This window comes from Marmota monax, unplaced genomic scaffold (genome assembly GCF_021218885.2).
Source record: "Marmota monax isolate L192 unplaced genomic scaffold, Marmota_monax_Labrador192_F-V1.1 WCK01_AAM20220418_F8-fsc00692, whole genome shotgun sequence".
NCBI classification, from domain to species: Eukaryota; Metazoa; Chordata; class Mammalia; order Rodentia; family Sciuridae; genus Marmota; species Marmota monax.
Window position 1 is genome coordinate 167,192 of NW_026692348.1, and position 20,369 is coordinate 187,560.

The 20,369-nt window shown below is 34.4% G+C and overlaps 1 protein-coding gene across 1 annotated transcript; it reads left to right on the plus strand.

The window, feature by feature from the left end:
- The first annotated feature begins 19,196 nt into the window (after window positions 1-19,196).
- Window positions 19,197-20,117, plus strand: LOC124090933 (olfactory receptor 4P4-like). The gene has a single exon (XM_046441747.1). It carries the CDS (start codon window positions 19,197-19,199, stop codon window positions 20,115-20,117), a length of 921 nt encoding a protein of 306 aa, XP_046297703.1.
- The last annotated feature ends 252 nt before the right edge of the window (window positions 20,118-20,369 follow it).

Sequence of the window (20,369 nt, forward strand, 5' to 3'; positions counted from 1 at the left end):
ATTTTGCTTGCTCTGTGTAAAAATATGAGTACCTGTGGAAAAGTAATTAGGACAAAATTATTTGCAATTGGATCCCAATCCTGTAAACCCTATTGAGTACTAGAAGCCAGACTAACACATCACAAAGTGAATTGATAAATCAATTTATCAATTATATTTGTACTTGTGATTTATAACTTATTTCTCTCATAGTTATTTTTAATTTTTTTCCATGTTCTGTCATTTTGGTAATACTAATAATATATTTTGTTAATTTTTTAAATGTAAGATTTAAAATTTTCATTTACCTAAAAGATGTTCTACTGATATTATTTATGACATTTAGAAGCAGGAAAATAATTTAGTTTGATGTAAAGCACTGTTTTATAATTCTAAGTATGTTCTTCTTTCATGACTGTGTTTTCACTGCAGGCAATGCTTTCTTTCCCCGGCATGAAATAGAACAGCTCTCCATATTGTCTGCAGATCTGTGTTCAAGGAATATATTTGCATTTACTTTAAAATCTAAATTGTGATCTGTGTGATTGGTGGGATATTCCTTGAAACTCTAGAGATTGTGGGCACTGCATATTAAACATAAGATAGCAGATTTGCTGACTATACAACAACAACAAATAGATAAATATGTAAAACTTAGAAAAAAGGAAATGTATGTTTTTCTGTTAAAGACTGACATTTATAAAAATCATAAGAAAATCTATCTTATTTAAATTTAAGTGTAAAACAGGATATCTTAAGGCAAATTCAAGAATCATTAATATCAATGTTATAAATAAACAAACAAAAGCTAATTTAAATTCACAGACAATTTGATATCTGTATAAGGTATTCTTCTGCTAGTATGAATTATGAACAGGTAGACTCAATAACAAATGTTACACAATGTAAAGGCAAGTTGTGTTCAGGGAGTTCTCAGCTATTATGTGTTGCCTGGATTACTCATGGATTCACATATTTTATTCTTTGTAGTATCAAGTTTTGAATCACAAAGGCAATAGAAGATTGAAGTAGAGATGACATATACTTATGCCATCTCTTGTCACTGGGGAGGAATTAGATGGCTTCCAGGTGTACTTTCTACATTACTCCTAAATTAAATGTGGCATCTCTATCTGATCCTACAGATACCATTTTTTTAATATCACAGAAAGTGTTAATGCAACATATGGAATAATAAGATCAGCACTTTCAAAATCATGTAGCCGTATTACTTGTGGTTCTTAAGACTATTGCAACTGGTAAGAATTATAGTTCTAAACCACATTGCATAACATATTAAGTTAAGCTTTCAGTTCGAGCTGAATACATTTGATTACATTAACAGGGGAGAGACACACCATGGTCATATTCTTTCAATTCTGTAATAATTCATACATTCCCTCTTCTATGTGAAGACAAGTCTTATCCTTGAAATTGTGTACATGTTAGTACCTCAATAACATTTTTTACTTAAATATTTTGTCACAAAAAATGAAAATGATGTTAAAACTGAAAATAACATTACATTCCTTTTATAAGTATACATAACACAGAAGTGATCTTGAAAATAAATTTTACATAAGTTTAACTCTTAGAATAAATTTAGCAGTAAAATACCCATCATATTTAACTATATTACTTTCTGTATAGAGGAACTAATTAATAAAAACAGTGAATTCCCCAGTTCAAATATTTAATACATTTTGAAATAAGAAAAAAAATACATCTCCCAATTATTGTTTAGTTTCCTTCCATAAGGGGTTGTATCTGATATACAGCAGTGGGGGAAACTACCAAACACTGATTCCACAAGATCACTGACAGATATACCCCTGAAGTTATAATGATAAACTTGTGGTACAAATTGCTTTGCTTTGAAATTGTTATGCAGCAGCAGCCTTTCAATTTGACAAGTATAAACAGCAATGTTCCAACCTGCATACTTATGGAAATGAGCTACCATCACTCTTGGAAGAGCAGGGAGAAGAGCAACAGGAACAACTTCTCGTGAAAGGAAAAATAGGGAAAGATATGACATTGTGACATTAAAAAGAAACTAATTTTTCAGGTGTTAAATATGCAGATGAAGAGGAATACCTCATTATTTAAAGTGTGCATGTTATAAATCAATAAAATAAACATTAGAATTTAGAGAGTACAATAAAATAAAAGACAAATCATTTTTTTTATTAACGTTACTTTGCATTGGTAAACTTGTGAGCTAATAAGCAGGACATTGGTCACCTAGATACCTCTAATATCTATGTGTTTGCCATCATTTAGAATAACATGAACTGAAATATGGCGCCTATGTTTTTTTGTCTTCAGTCTTAGATATTTATGTTTTATAAAGAATGTGGCATCAAGGCAAAACAGGCTTTCCAGATAAGAAGACAATAGTCAATGACCCACTGTGGATTTATACAATATGTGAATATTTTTCCCAGCAATTGTTTATATATTTCACTCTCTGTTACCATTTACAATGACATTTAGAAATCATACATAGGATTATTTTTAATTTTTCCATACTTCACAAACATTGTACTCAATTTCACAAGGTACTTTGACATTTATTAAGCTATCAAAATAAATATATCATTTGGAGAAATAACAAGGCAAACAGGAGATTCTAATGCCTAATCTTGTGATAGAATAAAAGTTATTCAACCAAGAATTACTTACAAAATTGTGATCTTATGTAAGAATGCTTCTCCTCTAGCTTCCCCAGTGCTTACAAATATTAAATATATACTTCATTATAGGTGACATCAGAATTTGCCTTTATAAACTTACTTTACCCAATTCCAATAAATCTAGATATTTTTTGAATAGTCGTCCTTTGAAAGGTGAGAATTATTCCAAAGATCAAAGGCTGGAAGACCACTCACAACATGAAAATTTCATTCTTTTAAAGGTGGTATATAAAATGCAGTCCCTGCCCCACAATGCACACTATAGCCAAACAATGCAAAAACTGCATTTTACTCTGGAATAAATTTGGATAGGCCACATATGAATAAATACCCTTAAAATTACAAGAGCAAATGGTAAATAAATCTAGTGACACAGAAACACTGATTCTAACAGGGATTACCTGAACATCAGTGTGGATGATCTTCAAGTTAGTTTTATGTTACTCCTAAAAATATCCTGGACATACATTGACCTTCTTGAGTAATACAGTTTGCTTTCTTTCCCCTAACATTTACAGCTGAAATGAAAGGTAGAACTATAAATCAGTGAATCAAATAAATTTGCCATTTCTTGGAAAATATCTTCAGAATTGCTTTCCTCTCATGTGTAAGAGGGAAAGCCCATTATTTTGCAAGGGAAAGTAAGTTTAAATCCCTTTAAAAATTGCCCTGGATTCACAGGGAAGTATCCATTTCACAAGAAAATGATCTAGGATTTAAATTGCCACACAGCTCTCTCGCACCTGCTAATGCTCCAAGATAAATAAAATCATTATGCCTATATATAAGCTCTATGAGTCATCTCCTTTACACCCACATCTGAAAAAAATTGCATTGCATGAGCCAACTATAAAAGGAGAATAGATCATAGTTGTTTTTTTTAAATTATAAAAGCAATGAGAAATTGTTTTCCCAGAAGGACTTCGCAAAAGATCTTCATTTTAAAAAAATACAGCTTCTCACATGTCTGACGTCATATTCTCAAATTCTCCTGAGAAATTTAAGGTGTCAAATTTATTTTCCATCACAGCAATAGCCACTTTCTGTGCACTGTGTCTCTGGAAGTTAGGACTGCTACTCAGACCCAGAGCAGCTCTGGAATTCAATAAGTTCTCATTAACCTTTCCTAAGAATATGAGGAAACTTGGGTAGCCATTTAGGACCATCGGGTTTCCATTGGAGAGAAAAGAGAGAATAAAAATAGATAGACAGACAGATAGGTAGACAGACAGAAGATAGATAGATGAATAGAGAGATGACAGAGACAGAGACACAGAAAATAGAGAGAAAGAGAGATATCCAAAATCTCAAAAGAGACACTAAGGAAAAAAGCTCAAATGCATTAGAGTAAATTAATAAGTCAATGATTGGCTGCCCCACGGTTCTCCTGGACCAGTGGCCATGCACAGCAATCAACTGTTATTACTGAAAAGGGTTGTTTGGGGTGTGAGACACAAAGGGAAAAAATAATAAACAAAACAAATGTTCTCTTCTATTAGTGGATAGACACAGATTCCAAATAAATCTTTTGTTGAACTTGTATTGGAAAGTTTTAAAAAGTCAAAAACCCAAAATGCATTATATATGTACATGTGAGGTATACATACATATGTATTTGTATGCATATTCATATGTATATTTATAAACACACATATATACATACATGTGAACACTCACATTCCGATTTACTATCAATTTTCCTAAGGTACCTGCAGAGTTACAAGACACATAGACTTTAAAATATCTTCACTGAAATTCAGTCATCTACTCTCTGTGAAACAAAATATCTACACACTAAATGTGGTTGCTATGTTTTAGGTAGGTTTTAGTTTTTTACCCCAAAGCTTCACATGTTGGAGGTTTGTTCCTCAGGCCGGTGCTATTAGGAGGTAGCAGAACCTTTTCTTAAAAATCTGTTTATTAGTGTGTTATATTTATACTTAATAGTATATTTCATTTTGACTCAATCATATATGCATGGCATAAAATACACTCCATTTTGATTCCCAGAGTCTCCTCTTTCCTCTTCTCCTCCCTCATCACAGCAATAGTCCTCAAAGGGCCCAGTGTCCAGGGTCTTCTGCTTCTTCTTTTCTTTCTTTTTTTCTTTGTATTTTGATTTTTAACCTGGGATTGATGCCAGAGGATTGTACCACTGAGCTGCATTCCCCGTCCTTTCTATCTTTCATTTTGAATTAGGTTTCTCAGTATGTTGCTTAAGTTGTTGGTTATCCTCCTGCATCAGCATCCTGAGCTTCTGAGATTACAGGTGAATATCAATAGACCCAGCCAGGGTCCAGATTCTTGAGGACCAGAATGAAGAACAAAGCAAGAATTGAGAGATTGGAGAGTGAAAAAATAGGTTTATTAAAAGTAAAAGAACACTTTGGGAGTACAGAGTGTGCTCAGCTGCAAAGTAGTTCCAAGTGTGATCAACACAGTTATTTTATTGAGCCATGCTAGTTCTTCCCCTTCTTTTAGGGAAGTTCATAATCTAGGGTTGATTGACAGTTTGGTAGACAACTGAACTTGAATAATTTCTTCTCCACTGCCAGGCATGTTTCTTTTGCCTCTGAAAAATACAGAAAAGGGGAGCAATGTACCATGCTACTAGTATGTTGCCTAGCCACAACTTAACTTCTGGGCAGTCCCTAAGGCTATGAAGCCTAATATCAGGCTCTTTCCCTTCAGGGTCTTGAATTCCCCTTGTGGTCATGCAGCTTCCTCCCTTTAACCACAAGATGGCCCAGTTTCCCCCATAGGAAAATGTTAGGGGAGCTGAGGACCCTTCCCCATGCTCTATCTCCTAACACCTCCTCTGCTCCCCTTCCTTTCCTCTGTAGTCTCCCTGTCATTATTTATTTTTTCCATTGGAGATACATAAAGTTGAAATTCACAGTGGAATATTCATATATGTTCATGGCATAATATGGTCGATTTCATTTTTCAGTTTCTCCATTTTCCTTCCCTCTTCCCTCTCCCTCTATCTCCTTGCCCTACTGCACTGTCTCCCTTCTATGGTCATGGGATTCACTACACTTTTTTTTTGTTTTCTTATTTTGGTGCAGTTTCTGCTTATGAAAGAAACATTCAACCCTTGGCTTTCTGGGTTTGGCTTATTTCCCTTAGCATGACATTCTCCAGTTTCATCCCTTTACCAACAAATGCCATATTTCATTCTTCTTCAAGAGGTGCATTTTAGTTAAGATAATTGTGGCCTCTTATGAGAAGGAGAGCTCCTCTGAGAAGGGGAGTTATAAAAGGAGCAGGCCTGACCCCTCCTGTTCTCTCTGTTTCTGTCTTAAGATGCAATAACTCCCTCCCCAACTCCTGCCATGGCTATCTGTGCCCTGAGGATTAATAACCAAGGGGAGGCCCTTGCTGAACCCCAATTCTACCATTTGGATATTACACCTCCCAAATTGTAAGCTGTTAAAATTCTCTTTCTTCATAACGAGCCTGTGCACATATTTTGTTATAGTGATAAAAGGCTGAACTGAGTACTTCAGTAGTCACCCAAGATGGCACACAATCCATATTTTAAACATATCATCTAAACCACACAATTTCACTCAGTAAGATCTTCACCATAATATCAATAGCTTTTCTTGGAAATTTGCTGCATGTCAGTCAATATTTTATGCATTGTACTTACATAATCTGTCATAGATGTTAAAAAGATGTTTGCATGCATACCACAAATAAACAAGAATGACTGGGAATACAAATCATGTCCCAATAATAACCCTGAATTTCCTCATTACTCAGATGAGGAAATAAAGTTTCTGGAGATTAACTAAGGTGTTCAATGTTACAGAATTTTTTACAAAATAGTACTCATCTATTTGTATTCATAAATTATCTAGTAGAAGTAAAAATGTATGACCTAGCACATAAAGCTATTAAGAGGAAAAGGAAGTGTACCATTGTAAAGCTAATGTCCAATATACAAAATGGTGTAATACCACATGGAGGTAGATGTGAGAAGTTAAAATGGCATACGGTAAAACTGAGGCAACCACTAAAATAGAATGACAAAGTAATAGCAAAAAAAATCATAAAATAAGACAAATAAAATTAAAGTATAAATAGAATAAACAGGAAATAAATTGCAAGATGAGAGATTTAAACACAACCTTATAAATAATCACATTAAATAGAAATAGTCTAAGCTTTATTAAAAGTTAATTTGTTAATTGGGAAACAAAAATGCTACTTAAATATGTTCTGGATGTAGAAAATACACTTAGATAATAGAAAGATACAAGTACATTAGAAGTAAAAGAATCAATAAATGGGATTACATCAAACTAAGAAGCTACTTACTGCAGCAGCAGCAACTATCAAAAGCATGAAGAGAGAGTCTACAGAATGGGAGAGAATATTTGCTACCCCCAGCTCATTTAAGGTGTCAATTTCCAGAATATACAGAAACTTAAAAGGCTTAATGTCAAAGAAACAAATAATTCAATCAATAAATAGGCAAAGGAAATAAACAGATAGTTCTCAAAAGCAGAAATATTAATCATGTGAAAACACATGAAAACATATTCATCATCTCTACCAATTAGACACAGGCACTTTAAAATCTCACTGAGATTTCACCTCACTCCAGTCAGAATGGCATTCATCAAGAATACAAAGTAACAATGAGTGTTAGTGAGAGTTTTCCAGAAAAGGTACACGCATACATTGCTGGTGGACTGTAAATTGGTGCAACCACTCTGGAAAGCAGTAGAAGATTCCTCAAAAAACTAGGAATGGAACCACCATTTGACCCAGTTATACCACTTCTCCCTGTATACCAGAGGAATTAAAGTCAGCATTCTAGAGTGATGCAGCCACATCAATATTTACAGAAGCTCAACTCAAAATAGCCAAACTATGGAACCTACCTATATGCCTTTCAACGATGATTAAATAAAGAAAATGTGACACACTCACACACACAAACACACAAACGCACACAATGGAATATTACTCAGTCATAAAGAATAATGGTTTTATGATATATGTCAGTAAATAAATGGATCTGGAAAATACCATTCTTACTGAAATAAGCCAATCCCCAAAACCAAAGGTCAAATGTTCTCTCTGATATGTGAATGCTAACCCACAAGGAATGAGCAAGAATAGATGTTCAGTGGATTAGACAAATGACAGAAAGTGAGGGGTGATAGGTATAGGAAAGACGGTGGAATGAATCTGACATAACTTTCCTACGTACATATAAGAATACACTACAGTGAATCTGTACATCATGTACATCCACCATACTGGGATCCTAATTAGAGTAAGACACACTTTATGTTTGTAAAAATATGTCAGACTTGACTCTCTTGTCATGTATAACTAAAGAAAACAAAATAAAACAAAACAAAACAAAACAAACAATATAGGAGAGTCTTCATAATTATGTAATGGAATTTTCAAAGAAAAGAATATTACCAAGGATAGCAGATTTTATTTCATAATGACAAAGTGATCAGGAAATGACAGAGAGTTTGCATGAGTAAGTGATTATAACCAGAGCTTCAAAACACACAAACCAACCACTGCAGAGCCTTCAGGAAAAATAATAAAATCCATAAATATATTTGGGTTTCAGCACTTGACTATAAATAGAATGAGTAGAACATAGTGTACTTGAGCAAGACTATCAACTTATTGGACTTAGCTGCCCATACCTGGCAACATGAAAGCTTTCAACAATTTTAATTAGAATTTCCAAAAATATGAACTGCCGCAGTCTGGCTGGGCACAAATCACGAGCCACTGAAGCAGGAACAAACTTTATTTCTGAACTCCACCAGCACACTCCACACACGCTCCCCGGGAACTCTCCCGAACACCACCCACGCAGCTCCTCCAGGAACCACCAACTGGAAAATCCCTCCTCCGGCACTTCCCCAACCAATGAGAACTCTTCAGGAATCCCCGTGAGAGCTCAACCGGAACTCAACGGGAACTCCGGGAACTCCGCAAGAACACAAAATCATCATCTTAATGGCTTGCTGGCGTCACCTCTCAACCACTACTTCTGGCAAAAATACCATGTGTCATCCCAACTCGGCTGTGGCCCTCAACAATGAACAACACAAATTTTCATCAACAGGACTCAGACCCACCCCACATCAGACAAAACTAAGAAGACTGTAACCAGAAAAGAAGTCCTTCAGACATGAAAGAGAGATAAAGACTTTCCCAGGAAAATGGACTCTGATGGAGTTCATCACACCAGACCTGTCACAAAAATGCTAAAGTAACTTCTCCAACTTGAAGGAGGACACTAATTGGCAATATGTAAGGATGAAACTCTGGTAAATGTGAGTGTCCCATCAAATGCAGATTACTCTAATATTGCAAAAGTGCTGTGTAAATCACTTACATCTTTAGTACACAGGCTAAAAGAAAAATAAAAGATTGAAAATGCCTATGTGTTAAAAAATATAAAATATAAATTTATTCAGAGAATGTTAACAACTACAAGTACATATGCATCCAACATTGGAGGATTTAAAGCTATTAAAGAAACATTAAGAGATCTGTCCACAACAGCGTGTGTGGGACCCAGGCTCACAGTAGGCCCAGGTCCACCCCTCCACCTACGGGGCAGACACTTACCAGAGCCCAGATTCTAGAACAGGACTGCACCTTCACACCAGCAGACAACTGCAGGAGCCCAAGCCCAGCCCAGATCTGTCCACACCACCCTGGGTGGAACCTAGGCTCACAGTAGCGCCACCCTTACCACCCATCCATTCCCTCCACTGGTGGGGCAGACACCCACCAGAGCCCAGCTTCAGGCACAGGACCACCTCTTCCTACCAGCAGAGTACAACAGGAGCCCAGGCCTAGCCCAGACCCACCCACACCAGCCTGCTCAGAAACTGGGCTCACTGTAGGGCTGGGTCTACCCCTTTACTTTTGGGACAGGCACTGGTTCCTACAAAGGACCAGCTCTTCTGACCAGCAGACTACCACGGGAGCCCAGGCATGGCCCATGCAAACTTGTGCAGGACCCAGGTACAGAGTAGGTCCAAGTTTGTCGGCCCCTCTACTTGGAAGCCTAAGCCTAACCCACTTCCATCTTGGGACACTATACTCATTCCAATAGCCTTCCATACACAGTAGCCCCTAACATTTTGACAATAGACAGGACCTAACAGCTGCATTTCAGAGCAGGCATCCCAAAGAGAGTGTGAGGTCCACCGTTTCAACCCCATCTGTAAGACATTGCTTCCAACTTGGGGCACCTTAACTATTATCTCGAGTGATCTTGGCTATTGCTGCCACCACTTTTAGTTGCAGTAGCATACATTGAGGAACACCAGCAGGGTCTGGAAGCCCCAAATAAAAGTGAGGTACAGACAATCTGCACGGGTACTGCAAGAATATAGGGTAGAAACTGTAATATCTCAGATCCATGATGCAAGAAAGGAAGACACATAGACAACATGAAAAAACAAGGGAGGAAAGTGCCCCAAACAAACTAGGATACTATAATAACAGAACCCATGTACAGTGAAGTTTATGAAATGTCAGAGAAAGAATTCAGACAGTTCATAATTAAAATAATCTGTGAATGAAAGAATGATCCAAATGAGCAAATACAAGCAAAAATTGATCACTCCAACAAAGAGATAAGAGAGAAAATGCAGGTAGCAAAAGATGACTTCAAGAGAGAGACAGAAACTCTTAAAAAAAATAAAAGCAAGAAATTCTTGAAATGGAGGATACAATAAATCAAATAAAATATCAATAGAAAGCATGATTAACAGAGTAAATCAAATGGAATAAAGAAAATCAGATAACGAAGACAAAGTACACAGTCTGGAAAATAAAGTTGATCACACAATGAAGATAGTAAGAAACCATTAACAGAACATACAAGAATTATGGGATAGCATCAAAAGAAAAATCTAAGAGTTATTGGGATAGAGGAAGGCACAGAGTTGCAAACCAAAGGAATGCACAATCTCTTCAATGAGATAATATCAGCAAATTTCCCAAGCATGAAGAATTAATTGGAAAACCAAATACAAAAGGATTACTGGACACAAAATGTACAAAATTACAACAGATATACACCAAGAGCACATTATAATGAAAATGGCTACCATACAGAATAAGGGTAGAGTCTTAAAAGCTGCAAGAGAGAGGAATCAGATCACATATAGGCAGAGACCAATTAACATATCAGCAGATTTTTAAACCCAAATATATGAAGCTCTGAAAGAAAATGGATGCCAACCAAGAATGTTATTTCCAGCAAAAGTAAACTTTAGATTTGAAGATAAAATAAAAACCTTCCATGATAAACAAAAGTTAAAAGAATTTATAACTAGAAAGCCTGTACTACAGAACATCCTCAGCAAAATATTCCATGAAGAGGAAATGGAAAACAGTGATGAAAATCAGCAGAGCAAGGTATTACACTTAAGGAAAATCTAATCAGAGAAGAAACAAAGTCACATTCAATACCAAAAATAAACAAAAATACCTGGGAATACAAATCATGTCTCAATAATAACTGTAAATGTTAATGGTCTAAACTCACCAATCAAAAGACATAGACTAGCAGATTGGATAGCAAAAAGAAAGTGAAAGGTTAGGAAAAATTATACCACTCACATGGACTGTGGAAGCAAGCAGGGGTTTCCATCCTCATTTCAAATAAAGTATAATTCAAGCTAAAATCAATTAAAAAGTATAAAAGACACTACAAACTACTCAAATGAACCACATCCCAATAAGACTTAACAATATAAATATATATGCCCCAACAATGGAGCATCTAAGTTTATCAAACAAACCTAGATAGATCTTCCAAACAAAAGCTGAACAAAGAAATTATAGAACTCAATATTTCGATCAATAACTTAGGCTTAACTGACAATATAGAATATTTCACCCTTTAATGAGGAATAAACTTTCTTCTCAGCAACATGGATCCTTCTCTAAAATAGGCCACATACTATGCCACAAAGCAACTCTTAGCAAATATAAAAAAGTAGAGATACTACTCTGCATTCTATCAGATCATATGGAATGAAACTAGAAATCAATGATAAAATAAGAAGTAAAAGCTACTCAAACACCTGGAGACTAAATAATATGCTACTGAATGAACAATGGGTTGAAGAAGACATCAAGGAAGAGATTTTAATAATTTTAGAGGTGAATGAGATCACAGATACAACATATTAACATCTCTGCGACACTATGAAAGCAGTTTTAAGAGGAAAGATCATCTCATGGAATTCATTACTTAAATAAAGAAAAAGTCAACAAATAAATGACTTAACATTATATCTGAAAGCCCTAGAAAAAGAACTAACCTACAGAAGCAGCAGAAGACAGAAAATAATTAAAATCAGACCTGAAGTGAAAGAAACTGACACAAAAGAAACAGTTGAAAAAATTGACAGGACAAAAAATTTTGTTTTTTTTTTAAAAAATAAATAAAATTGACAAACCCTTAACCATGCTAATGAGGAGAAGGAGAGAGAAAACTCAAATTACTAATATATGGTATGAAAAAGGAAATGTCATAACAGACACTACAGAAATACAGTAGATAATTAGAAATTATTTTTAAGATTTGTACTCCAATAAAATGGAAAATATTCAAGGCATCAACAAATTTCTAGAGTCGTATGTTTTGCCCAAACTGAATCAGGATGATATACAGAATTTGAATAGATCAATTTCAAGTGACGAAATAGCAGATGCCATCAAAATCTACCAAACAAGAAAAGCCCAGAACCAGATGAATACACAGCCTAGCTCTACAAGACCTTTAAAGAAGAACTAATACCAATACTCTCCATTTATTTCAGGAAATTGAAAATAGCACTTCCAAACTTATTATATGAGGTCAATATCACTTTGATTCTAAAACCAGGCAAAGACACAGTCAAAAAAGAAAACTTCAGACCAATATCTCTAATGAACATAGATGCAAAAATTCTCAATAAAATTATAGCAAATCAATACAAAAACATAACTAAAAGATCATGAACCACAATCAAGTGAGATTCATCCCAGGGACACAAGGTTGGTTCAACATATGGAAATCAAGAAATGTACTCATCAATAGATGTAAAGAAAAGAATTGTATGATCATCTCAATAGATGCAAAAAAAAGCATTTGACAAAAAACAGCACCCATTCATGTTCAAAACACTAGAAAAATTAGGGGTAACCAGATCATATCTCAACATGATAAAGACTATCTATGCTAAGCCCAAGGCCAACATCATTCTAAATGTAGAAAAATTGAAGGTATTCCCAATAAAAATGGGAATAAGAGAGGGATGCCCTCTTTCACCACTTCTCTTTAATGTAGCTCTTGAAACACTGGCCAGAGCAATTAGACAGACAAAAGAAATTAAAGGGATACCCACAGGAAAAGAAGAACTCAAATTGGCACTATTTGCTGATGATATGATTCTATACCTAGAAGATCCACAAAGTTCAACCAGAAAACTTCTAGAACTAGTAAATGAATTCAGCAAATTAGCATGATATAAATTCAAGACCCATAAATCAAATGCAATTCTGTATATCAATGACAAATCTTCAGAAAGAGAAATGAGAAAATATACACCATTTTCAATAGCCTAAAAAAATAGAATACTTGGGAATAAACTGAATGAAAGAGGTGAAAGATCTATATAATGAAAATTACAGAACCCTAAAGAAAAATATCAAAGAGGACCTTAGAAGATGGAAAGATATACCTTGCTCTTGGATAGGCAGAATTAATATTATCAAAATGACCATACTACCAAAAGCACTATATTGATTTAATGCAATTCTAATCAAAATTCCAATGACATTCCTCATAGAAATAGAAAAAGCAGTCATGAAATTCATCTGGAAAAATAAGATACCCAGAATAGCGTAAGAGAGAACATAAGAGAGTGAGAGAGAGCAAAAGTGAAGGACGAGATATAGTCCAAAACCATATCTCTGGTTACCTACTACCTCCAGCCACACCCTACATGTCTGGTGTTACTACATGAATTGGTGTGAATATACTTTGTATAGAATCAGAGATATGAAAATTTTTGCTCTATATGTGTAATAAGAATTGTTATGCATTCTGCTTTCATATATAATTTTTAAAAAATAATTTAAAAAAAAGAAGTGATGGGTGAGGCCCTGCTCCTTGGTCTATCATGAATGGAAGTTGAATTTTGACAAATTGTTTTTTCTAAATTCATTAAGGTAATCACATTATTTTCGTGTTTGATTCTGTTGGTGTGTGCCACACTTACTTGCACATCCTTTACATGCCAAAGATGAATCCACTTTATCTGGATATATGATCATTTAACATGATTTTGATTCTTGATTTGGAGGATTTCTGTGTCAATTAAAAAAATCATTTTTCTTAATATTTATCTTCTCAGGTTTTCCATTTCTTCATTATTGAATATTAGCAAGCCCTAAATTTTTAGGACTTTTTCTATTTCTTCTAGGTTATGCCCCATAGTGGTGCTGTATGATTACTCATTATATATCATATAATTGGTCTTTTCTCTTGTTATTTTGTTTTCTTGTAGTTTTCCTCAAAGTCTTTGTGATGTAATTCCATGGATTCAGTTGTTAGAGCTCCCTTTACACTTCTGATTTTACTAATTCATGTGCTATTTTTTCTTAGTTGGCTTAATTAAAAGTTTGACAATTTTATTTACCTTTCAGAAAAAAAAAATTTATTGAACTTTTTTATTGTTTTATTCCATTCTGTTTATAGACATCATCTTATCCCAATTAGAATTGTCATTTTCAAATGGTCAAAAATAACAAATATTGATGAAGCTGTGGAGAAAAGGGAACTCTTGTGTCATATTCAGGAGAGTATACATGAATACAGTTGTAATGAATAGTAGTACATAAGTTTCCCAGGTAAAAATAACTACTGTATGATCCAGCTACTCTTTTTCTGGGGATATATCCAAATAAAATGACATGAGCAGATCAAACATACAGCTGAACACTCAGGTTTAATATGACAATATTCAGAATACCTAAGAAATAGAATCAGCCCTGATGCCCATTCACACGTGAATGAATATAGAGATGTGGTATAAACCCACAATAGAATGTTATTCATACATTAAAACAATGATGACCTATTATATGAAGCAAAAAGGGTGGAACTAGAAATCATTATTATCAGCTGTATATTTTAAAGAGGGGGAAGAGAAAGCATAAGAGAGTGATAGCAAAAGTCAAGGACAAGATATAGTCCAAAACCATGTCTCTGGTTACCTACTACCTCCAGCCACACCCTACTTGCCTGGTGTTATTACCTAGGATTCCATTTAAATTATTAATCCACCAAATAGATTAATGCACTATTGAATTTATATCTCTCATAATCTAATAATTTCACCTCTGAACATTTCCTGCATTGTCTAACACATGAGCTCTTTGGGGGTACATTTTTAGATCCAAACCATATTATAATTTAATACTTAATTAAATAAATATTTAATTATTAAATGCAAATAATATGCATTCCTTGTTTAATTTATAGCTTTATCTATGCCTTTATATACTTTTAAGTTGTCCTTGAGATGTTTTATGTTACTTCTACTTAGTGCCAGCTTTACCCATCAGTATTAGAGTTGGGGATATTGAAATCTTCCACTTTGAAGGTGAATTCATTTGTTTCCTCAGGTGGGTTTATTTAACATTGTTCCATATATCTTGGGACTATATTGTAAACAAACATATCAGTTAGGATTGCACAGTGAAAGAGCAGTGTCAAATGCTTTAATTTAACAGGAGTGTAGAAAGAGACTATTTTCAAAATGTGCACAGCTTATAGGAAACAGCCCAAGAAGGTGTGATATCCTGGGGTTCTGGGGATTTGCTATGCTAATGACAGTACAGTGATTATTCAGAGAGGGGAGGAGATATGAAAAGAGTGATATAAAAATTGTAAAATAAAATATGTCTATAGAAGGACTTTGCATAGATCTATGAGGATGGTCTGCCATGAACTAAAGGCTATGATTTACGTAATCTGTTCCCTTAGCATCTACTGAGTCTTCTTTTCCTCTTTTATTCAAGGGGGATGAAAGACAGAATGAAGCAAAAGAGTAACAAATAAAAATAAGGACAGTAGTTACTATATATTTTACAAAAATATGTATTATATATACTTAATCAGTATTCAAATACTACTACTTATTAACATAGAAGAGAGAACATGGGCTCTAAACTTCCAAAGGGCATAATTAAATTTTGAGTAACTATTTTGAAGTGTTTTTGTAATGGCAATGACTCTGAGGATAATATTGATGAGAATATATTAATGAACTTATGATAGTTTCTTAGCTCATTGATAAAACTAGGTAATAAATAATTTATGATTTATTAAGTGTATATTACATTACATCAGTCAGTTTGGACTTTAAGGAAATTATTCTAGTTGAGAGGGTGAAATCATCCATTATCAATGCTACAACATTACAGAATCACTCATGTCAAGACTCTAAAGAGAAATAAAAGAAAGTCTTAAAGCTCTCTGTACAAACACTTTAATGTTACTGGCTTTATTTTTACAAATATAACTATACAGGCTTTTTTTTATTTTTGGGAAAAAATTAAATGCCTATGGGAGTTTTTCCCTCTGGTCCATCTTAAGTCTTATTTCAAAGTATTCCCAGGAATGCAGCCCTAAAAGCTTCTTGTGCATTGAAGATCCAAAAGGGGAGACAGCTGACAGCCAGTGTCTATATCAATTTTGCTGTTTCATGTTACAGAGAAAGGTAAGAAGAATCAACCTGAAGAACAACCTTGACACAGCAGATTAATATAAAATAAGAGATAATATTAGCATAGATTTTTTTAAATGAGAAAAATTTTTGAGGTTTTGGACATCTATTTACATAAAATTTGATTTTAGTAAATATTAATTTTAATTTTAAATTCTTATGGAATATTTTAAATGGTAGTTCTTTTTTAAGAAAAGAGACTCAGGAGAAGCTGGATGGTAATTTGAAGATAAATTCATTTGCAATAAAAGTATTAAACCTTTGATTTTGTGATATGACAAGTATTATAAAAATATGAGGTTTTGAAACATACAAATATGATTAGATGTAGACTTTTCTATTTGAATTTTGTTGTAATATTTCTATTTGCAAACAGAGGAAACAATATAATAGCATATATCTCATTGGGCCATGGTGAATATATAATAGATAAATAAATAAAAATTTTAATACCATGCCCAAAACATATTAATAATTATGGTATATAAACATTTTGTGTCAAATGATGAAGTCTACATCTTTCTATTTCACATTTTTTTCATTGTTAAAAATACGATGACTAATTACACAGAGAAACATATAAAATTATTTAACATATTCTCTGGACCTTAGTCATGCATCCATTTCTGAAGAATGACACTTCAATGGGCTTTTCTCTTTTTTTGGCAAATAGAAATTGACATATTTTTGCGAACAGTTTTGCATAGGAATATTCTCCAAAAATTTATGTAGTAAAGGAGAGACTTTTGGGAAATAGGCTTAAAGTGAAAGGTATGTGATCAAATGAGCTCAAAATTCTTCACTCCTATACCCTTGTGTTTCGGAGAGAGAGAGAGAGAGAGAGAGAGAGAGAGAGAGAGAGAGAGAGAGAGAGAGAGAGAGAGAGAGAGAGAGATTTGAGGCAGAGACAAAGACATTGAAAACTTTTAGTATTGTAGGAACAGAAAGGTTTTACAAACAGGAAGAGAATGGTGGATATTGCATTGCAACATGAGGTGGCTTTTTCAGAGGGCTCCTAAAACTGCTCTGCGAACTGCTTTGAAGCATCTTTGTCCACATAATTCTATAATATCCCAACTGATATCCTCTCATTGTAACTAGGACAATCCTGTATCAGTGTTAACAAGTACTGGTGCTTTTGTCAATATCAGAGAAATATTTTGAAGCAAGATTTCCACTTTCTGCAGTTTTAATTTTGTACTTTTTTTTACAGTTTTGTTCCATAGTTTGAATGAGAAATTATCCAGAAATTCTTTTGTCTTTCAACTGACATTTTTTCCACAAAATTTGAATCTGAAATGAGCACAGCAACACTCACATTTTTCTGTGTACTTAACATGTGTTTAAAATGTATACTTCAACACTTTTCTCTGTGGCAGACAAAATCACAGTAGGTGGAAACATCAAGATAAAATATTGATATTCATTTCCTTTTACAAGAGTTTGCTCCTCTGAAAAAGACTTCAGAGGGTAGGGCTGTTCTATGGACTTGTTAAGTTGTATTATATTTTATTACATGAACTCATTTTCTGCTTAATTAGCAGAGCATCCGAGAGGGGCACTTACTGTCATGCTTCATTATGAAGAGATCTGCCCATGACAGCAGAATGGTCCCTCACTGTTTCCACTGAGAGATTACAGAGTCTGAAACAAAGAATGGTTTGCTGATGAGGATATTGAGATCTTGGTTAAAGGTGATGGTTTGGATGTATTTGCTCTCTGTTCACAGATTCATAGTATCAGAATAGCTGCACTGCTCTGAACTTATGATTAAATAAGCAAGGTACATGAGGTTCTTCAAACTGTTGTCAGAAGACTACAAGATCCCTAAAATGTTTCTAATGCATTAGCAGTAACCTAAAAGACAACTTCAGAATTCTTAGAAAAAAGGTAAGTTTTCATCCAATAATGCACTGTGTCCCTCTATTTAGATGTTCAACATTGCTACCCAGAGTTCTTTATTTCCAGCATCTCCATTTAGTGAGCTTTGACCAAACATGCCACAGAAAGACACTGAAGCTATTATCAGGCTATTTTTCTACTAAAATATTCTATAATATGATTAAGTGTCTTGCATCTTTAAAAACTAAATCTTAATTTTACTGGATTTATAAATTAACAGTGAGATGAAAGCTTCAAAGTAATAGGAAATGAATATCAATTTTTATGGATAAATTCTATGTAAAATATAGAAGGAAATATCTTTCTTAGTATTATAGAGTTAAAAAAATAACAGAGATAATGAAAGACCCCCTGTTTTTTACAGGAGTGTAAACAGCTGCAATTCCATTTGATCTATGGAAAATGTTGCACAGATCTAAGATGCATGGAATCTGGCATCAGATACAGGTTCATATCTTGAGTCTGCTTTCTAATACTTTAATGATTTTGTGTAATTAACCGACCCCTCCTATTTCTCTATTATTTCATGTGTAAAATGAATATCAGAACCTTACTGTGTTTTTATGAGAGCTAAATGCATTTAAAAGGTTTACAAAAGTCCTAGGTATAAAACCTGCTTTCATTAAATATCATGAGAAGTAAAATGATTATTTATATCTAAAAAAAATTCTGAAAGATTAACCCCAAATAACATCTGTTACTACTATATATGTTTTTAATTTATAAATGTATCCAAACATAAAAGCACCTATTAAGATACTATGTTCTGTCTCATTTCAGATGAATTAAGTTTCTGCTGTGTATGTGGATTCCAGCTGACTTCATGGAACATCCGAATAATGTCACAGAATTTGTTTTCATGGGGCTTTGGGGAAATAAGGGAATAGAACTACTCTTCTTTTTCCTCTTCTTGCTTTGCTACCTGGCAGTCTTAATGGGGAACTTTGTCATTTTACTCACGATCACCTGCAGTCACCTCATCGAGCAAATCATGTACTACTTTCTGTGCCACCTTTCCCTCATGGACCTGTGCTACACCTCCACTGGGGTTCCCCGGCTTATCAGGGACTTGGCGGCAGAAAGAAAAAACATTTCCTATAACAGCTGCATGACCCAGCTCTTCATGGCCCACTTGCTGGCAGGGGTGGAAATATTCATCTTGGTGTCCATGGCTTTTGACCGCTATGTGGCCATTGTCAAGCCGCTGCACTACATGGTCATCATGAACCGGAAGAAGTGTAACCTGCTGGTTGCAGTGGCCTGGGGGGTGGGTTTTTGGCACTCTATTGCTCTATTGCTCATGGTACTCAGGCTGCCTTTCTGTGGCCCTAATCAGATAGATCACTACATATGTGATGTGAAGCCTCTTTTGAAATTGGTCTGCAAAGATATTCACATTGTTAGTATCTTAGTGATCGCTAATTCAGGGATGGTGGTAGTTGTGATTTTTCTTGTTCTAGTAGCTTCTTATATAATGATTTTATATAATCTTAGGACAAGGTCATCTGCAGGGCATCACAAAGTTCTCTCAACCTGTACCTCTCATGTAATGGTAGTCGTTTTGTTTTTTGTGCCCTGTATTTACACCTACTTACTACCTGCAGGTAGTGAGAACAAGGACAAGGAAATCTCTGTGTTTTACACTGTGGTTGCCCCTATGCTGAATCCTCTCATCTATACACTCAGAAATATGGAGATGAAAATTTCCATGCAGAAGGTATGGTCTCGAATGTCACATCGATAAGTAAATAAGGAAACATTCATGATGCTTTTCTTTTGTGTCCCCAGGTCTGTTATCATTTGAGAGTCATAGATCCTATGAGTGGAATTGTTCCTAAAGTACTGATTTCTCTTTTTATTTAATGATGTGTATTGTTTTTAAGGGTCTATATTTTCTCCTTCTGTCATTAACAAACATTAATACTAAAATAATTGAGTTAATTTTACATTGACTTTCCTAATTTGAATCATTCCTGTCTCAATAGTCAGTCATGTC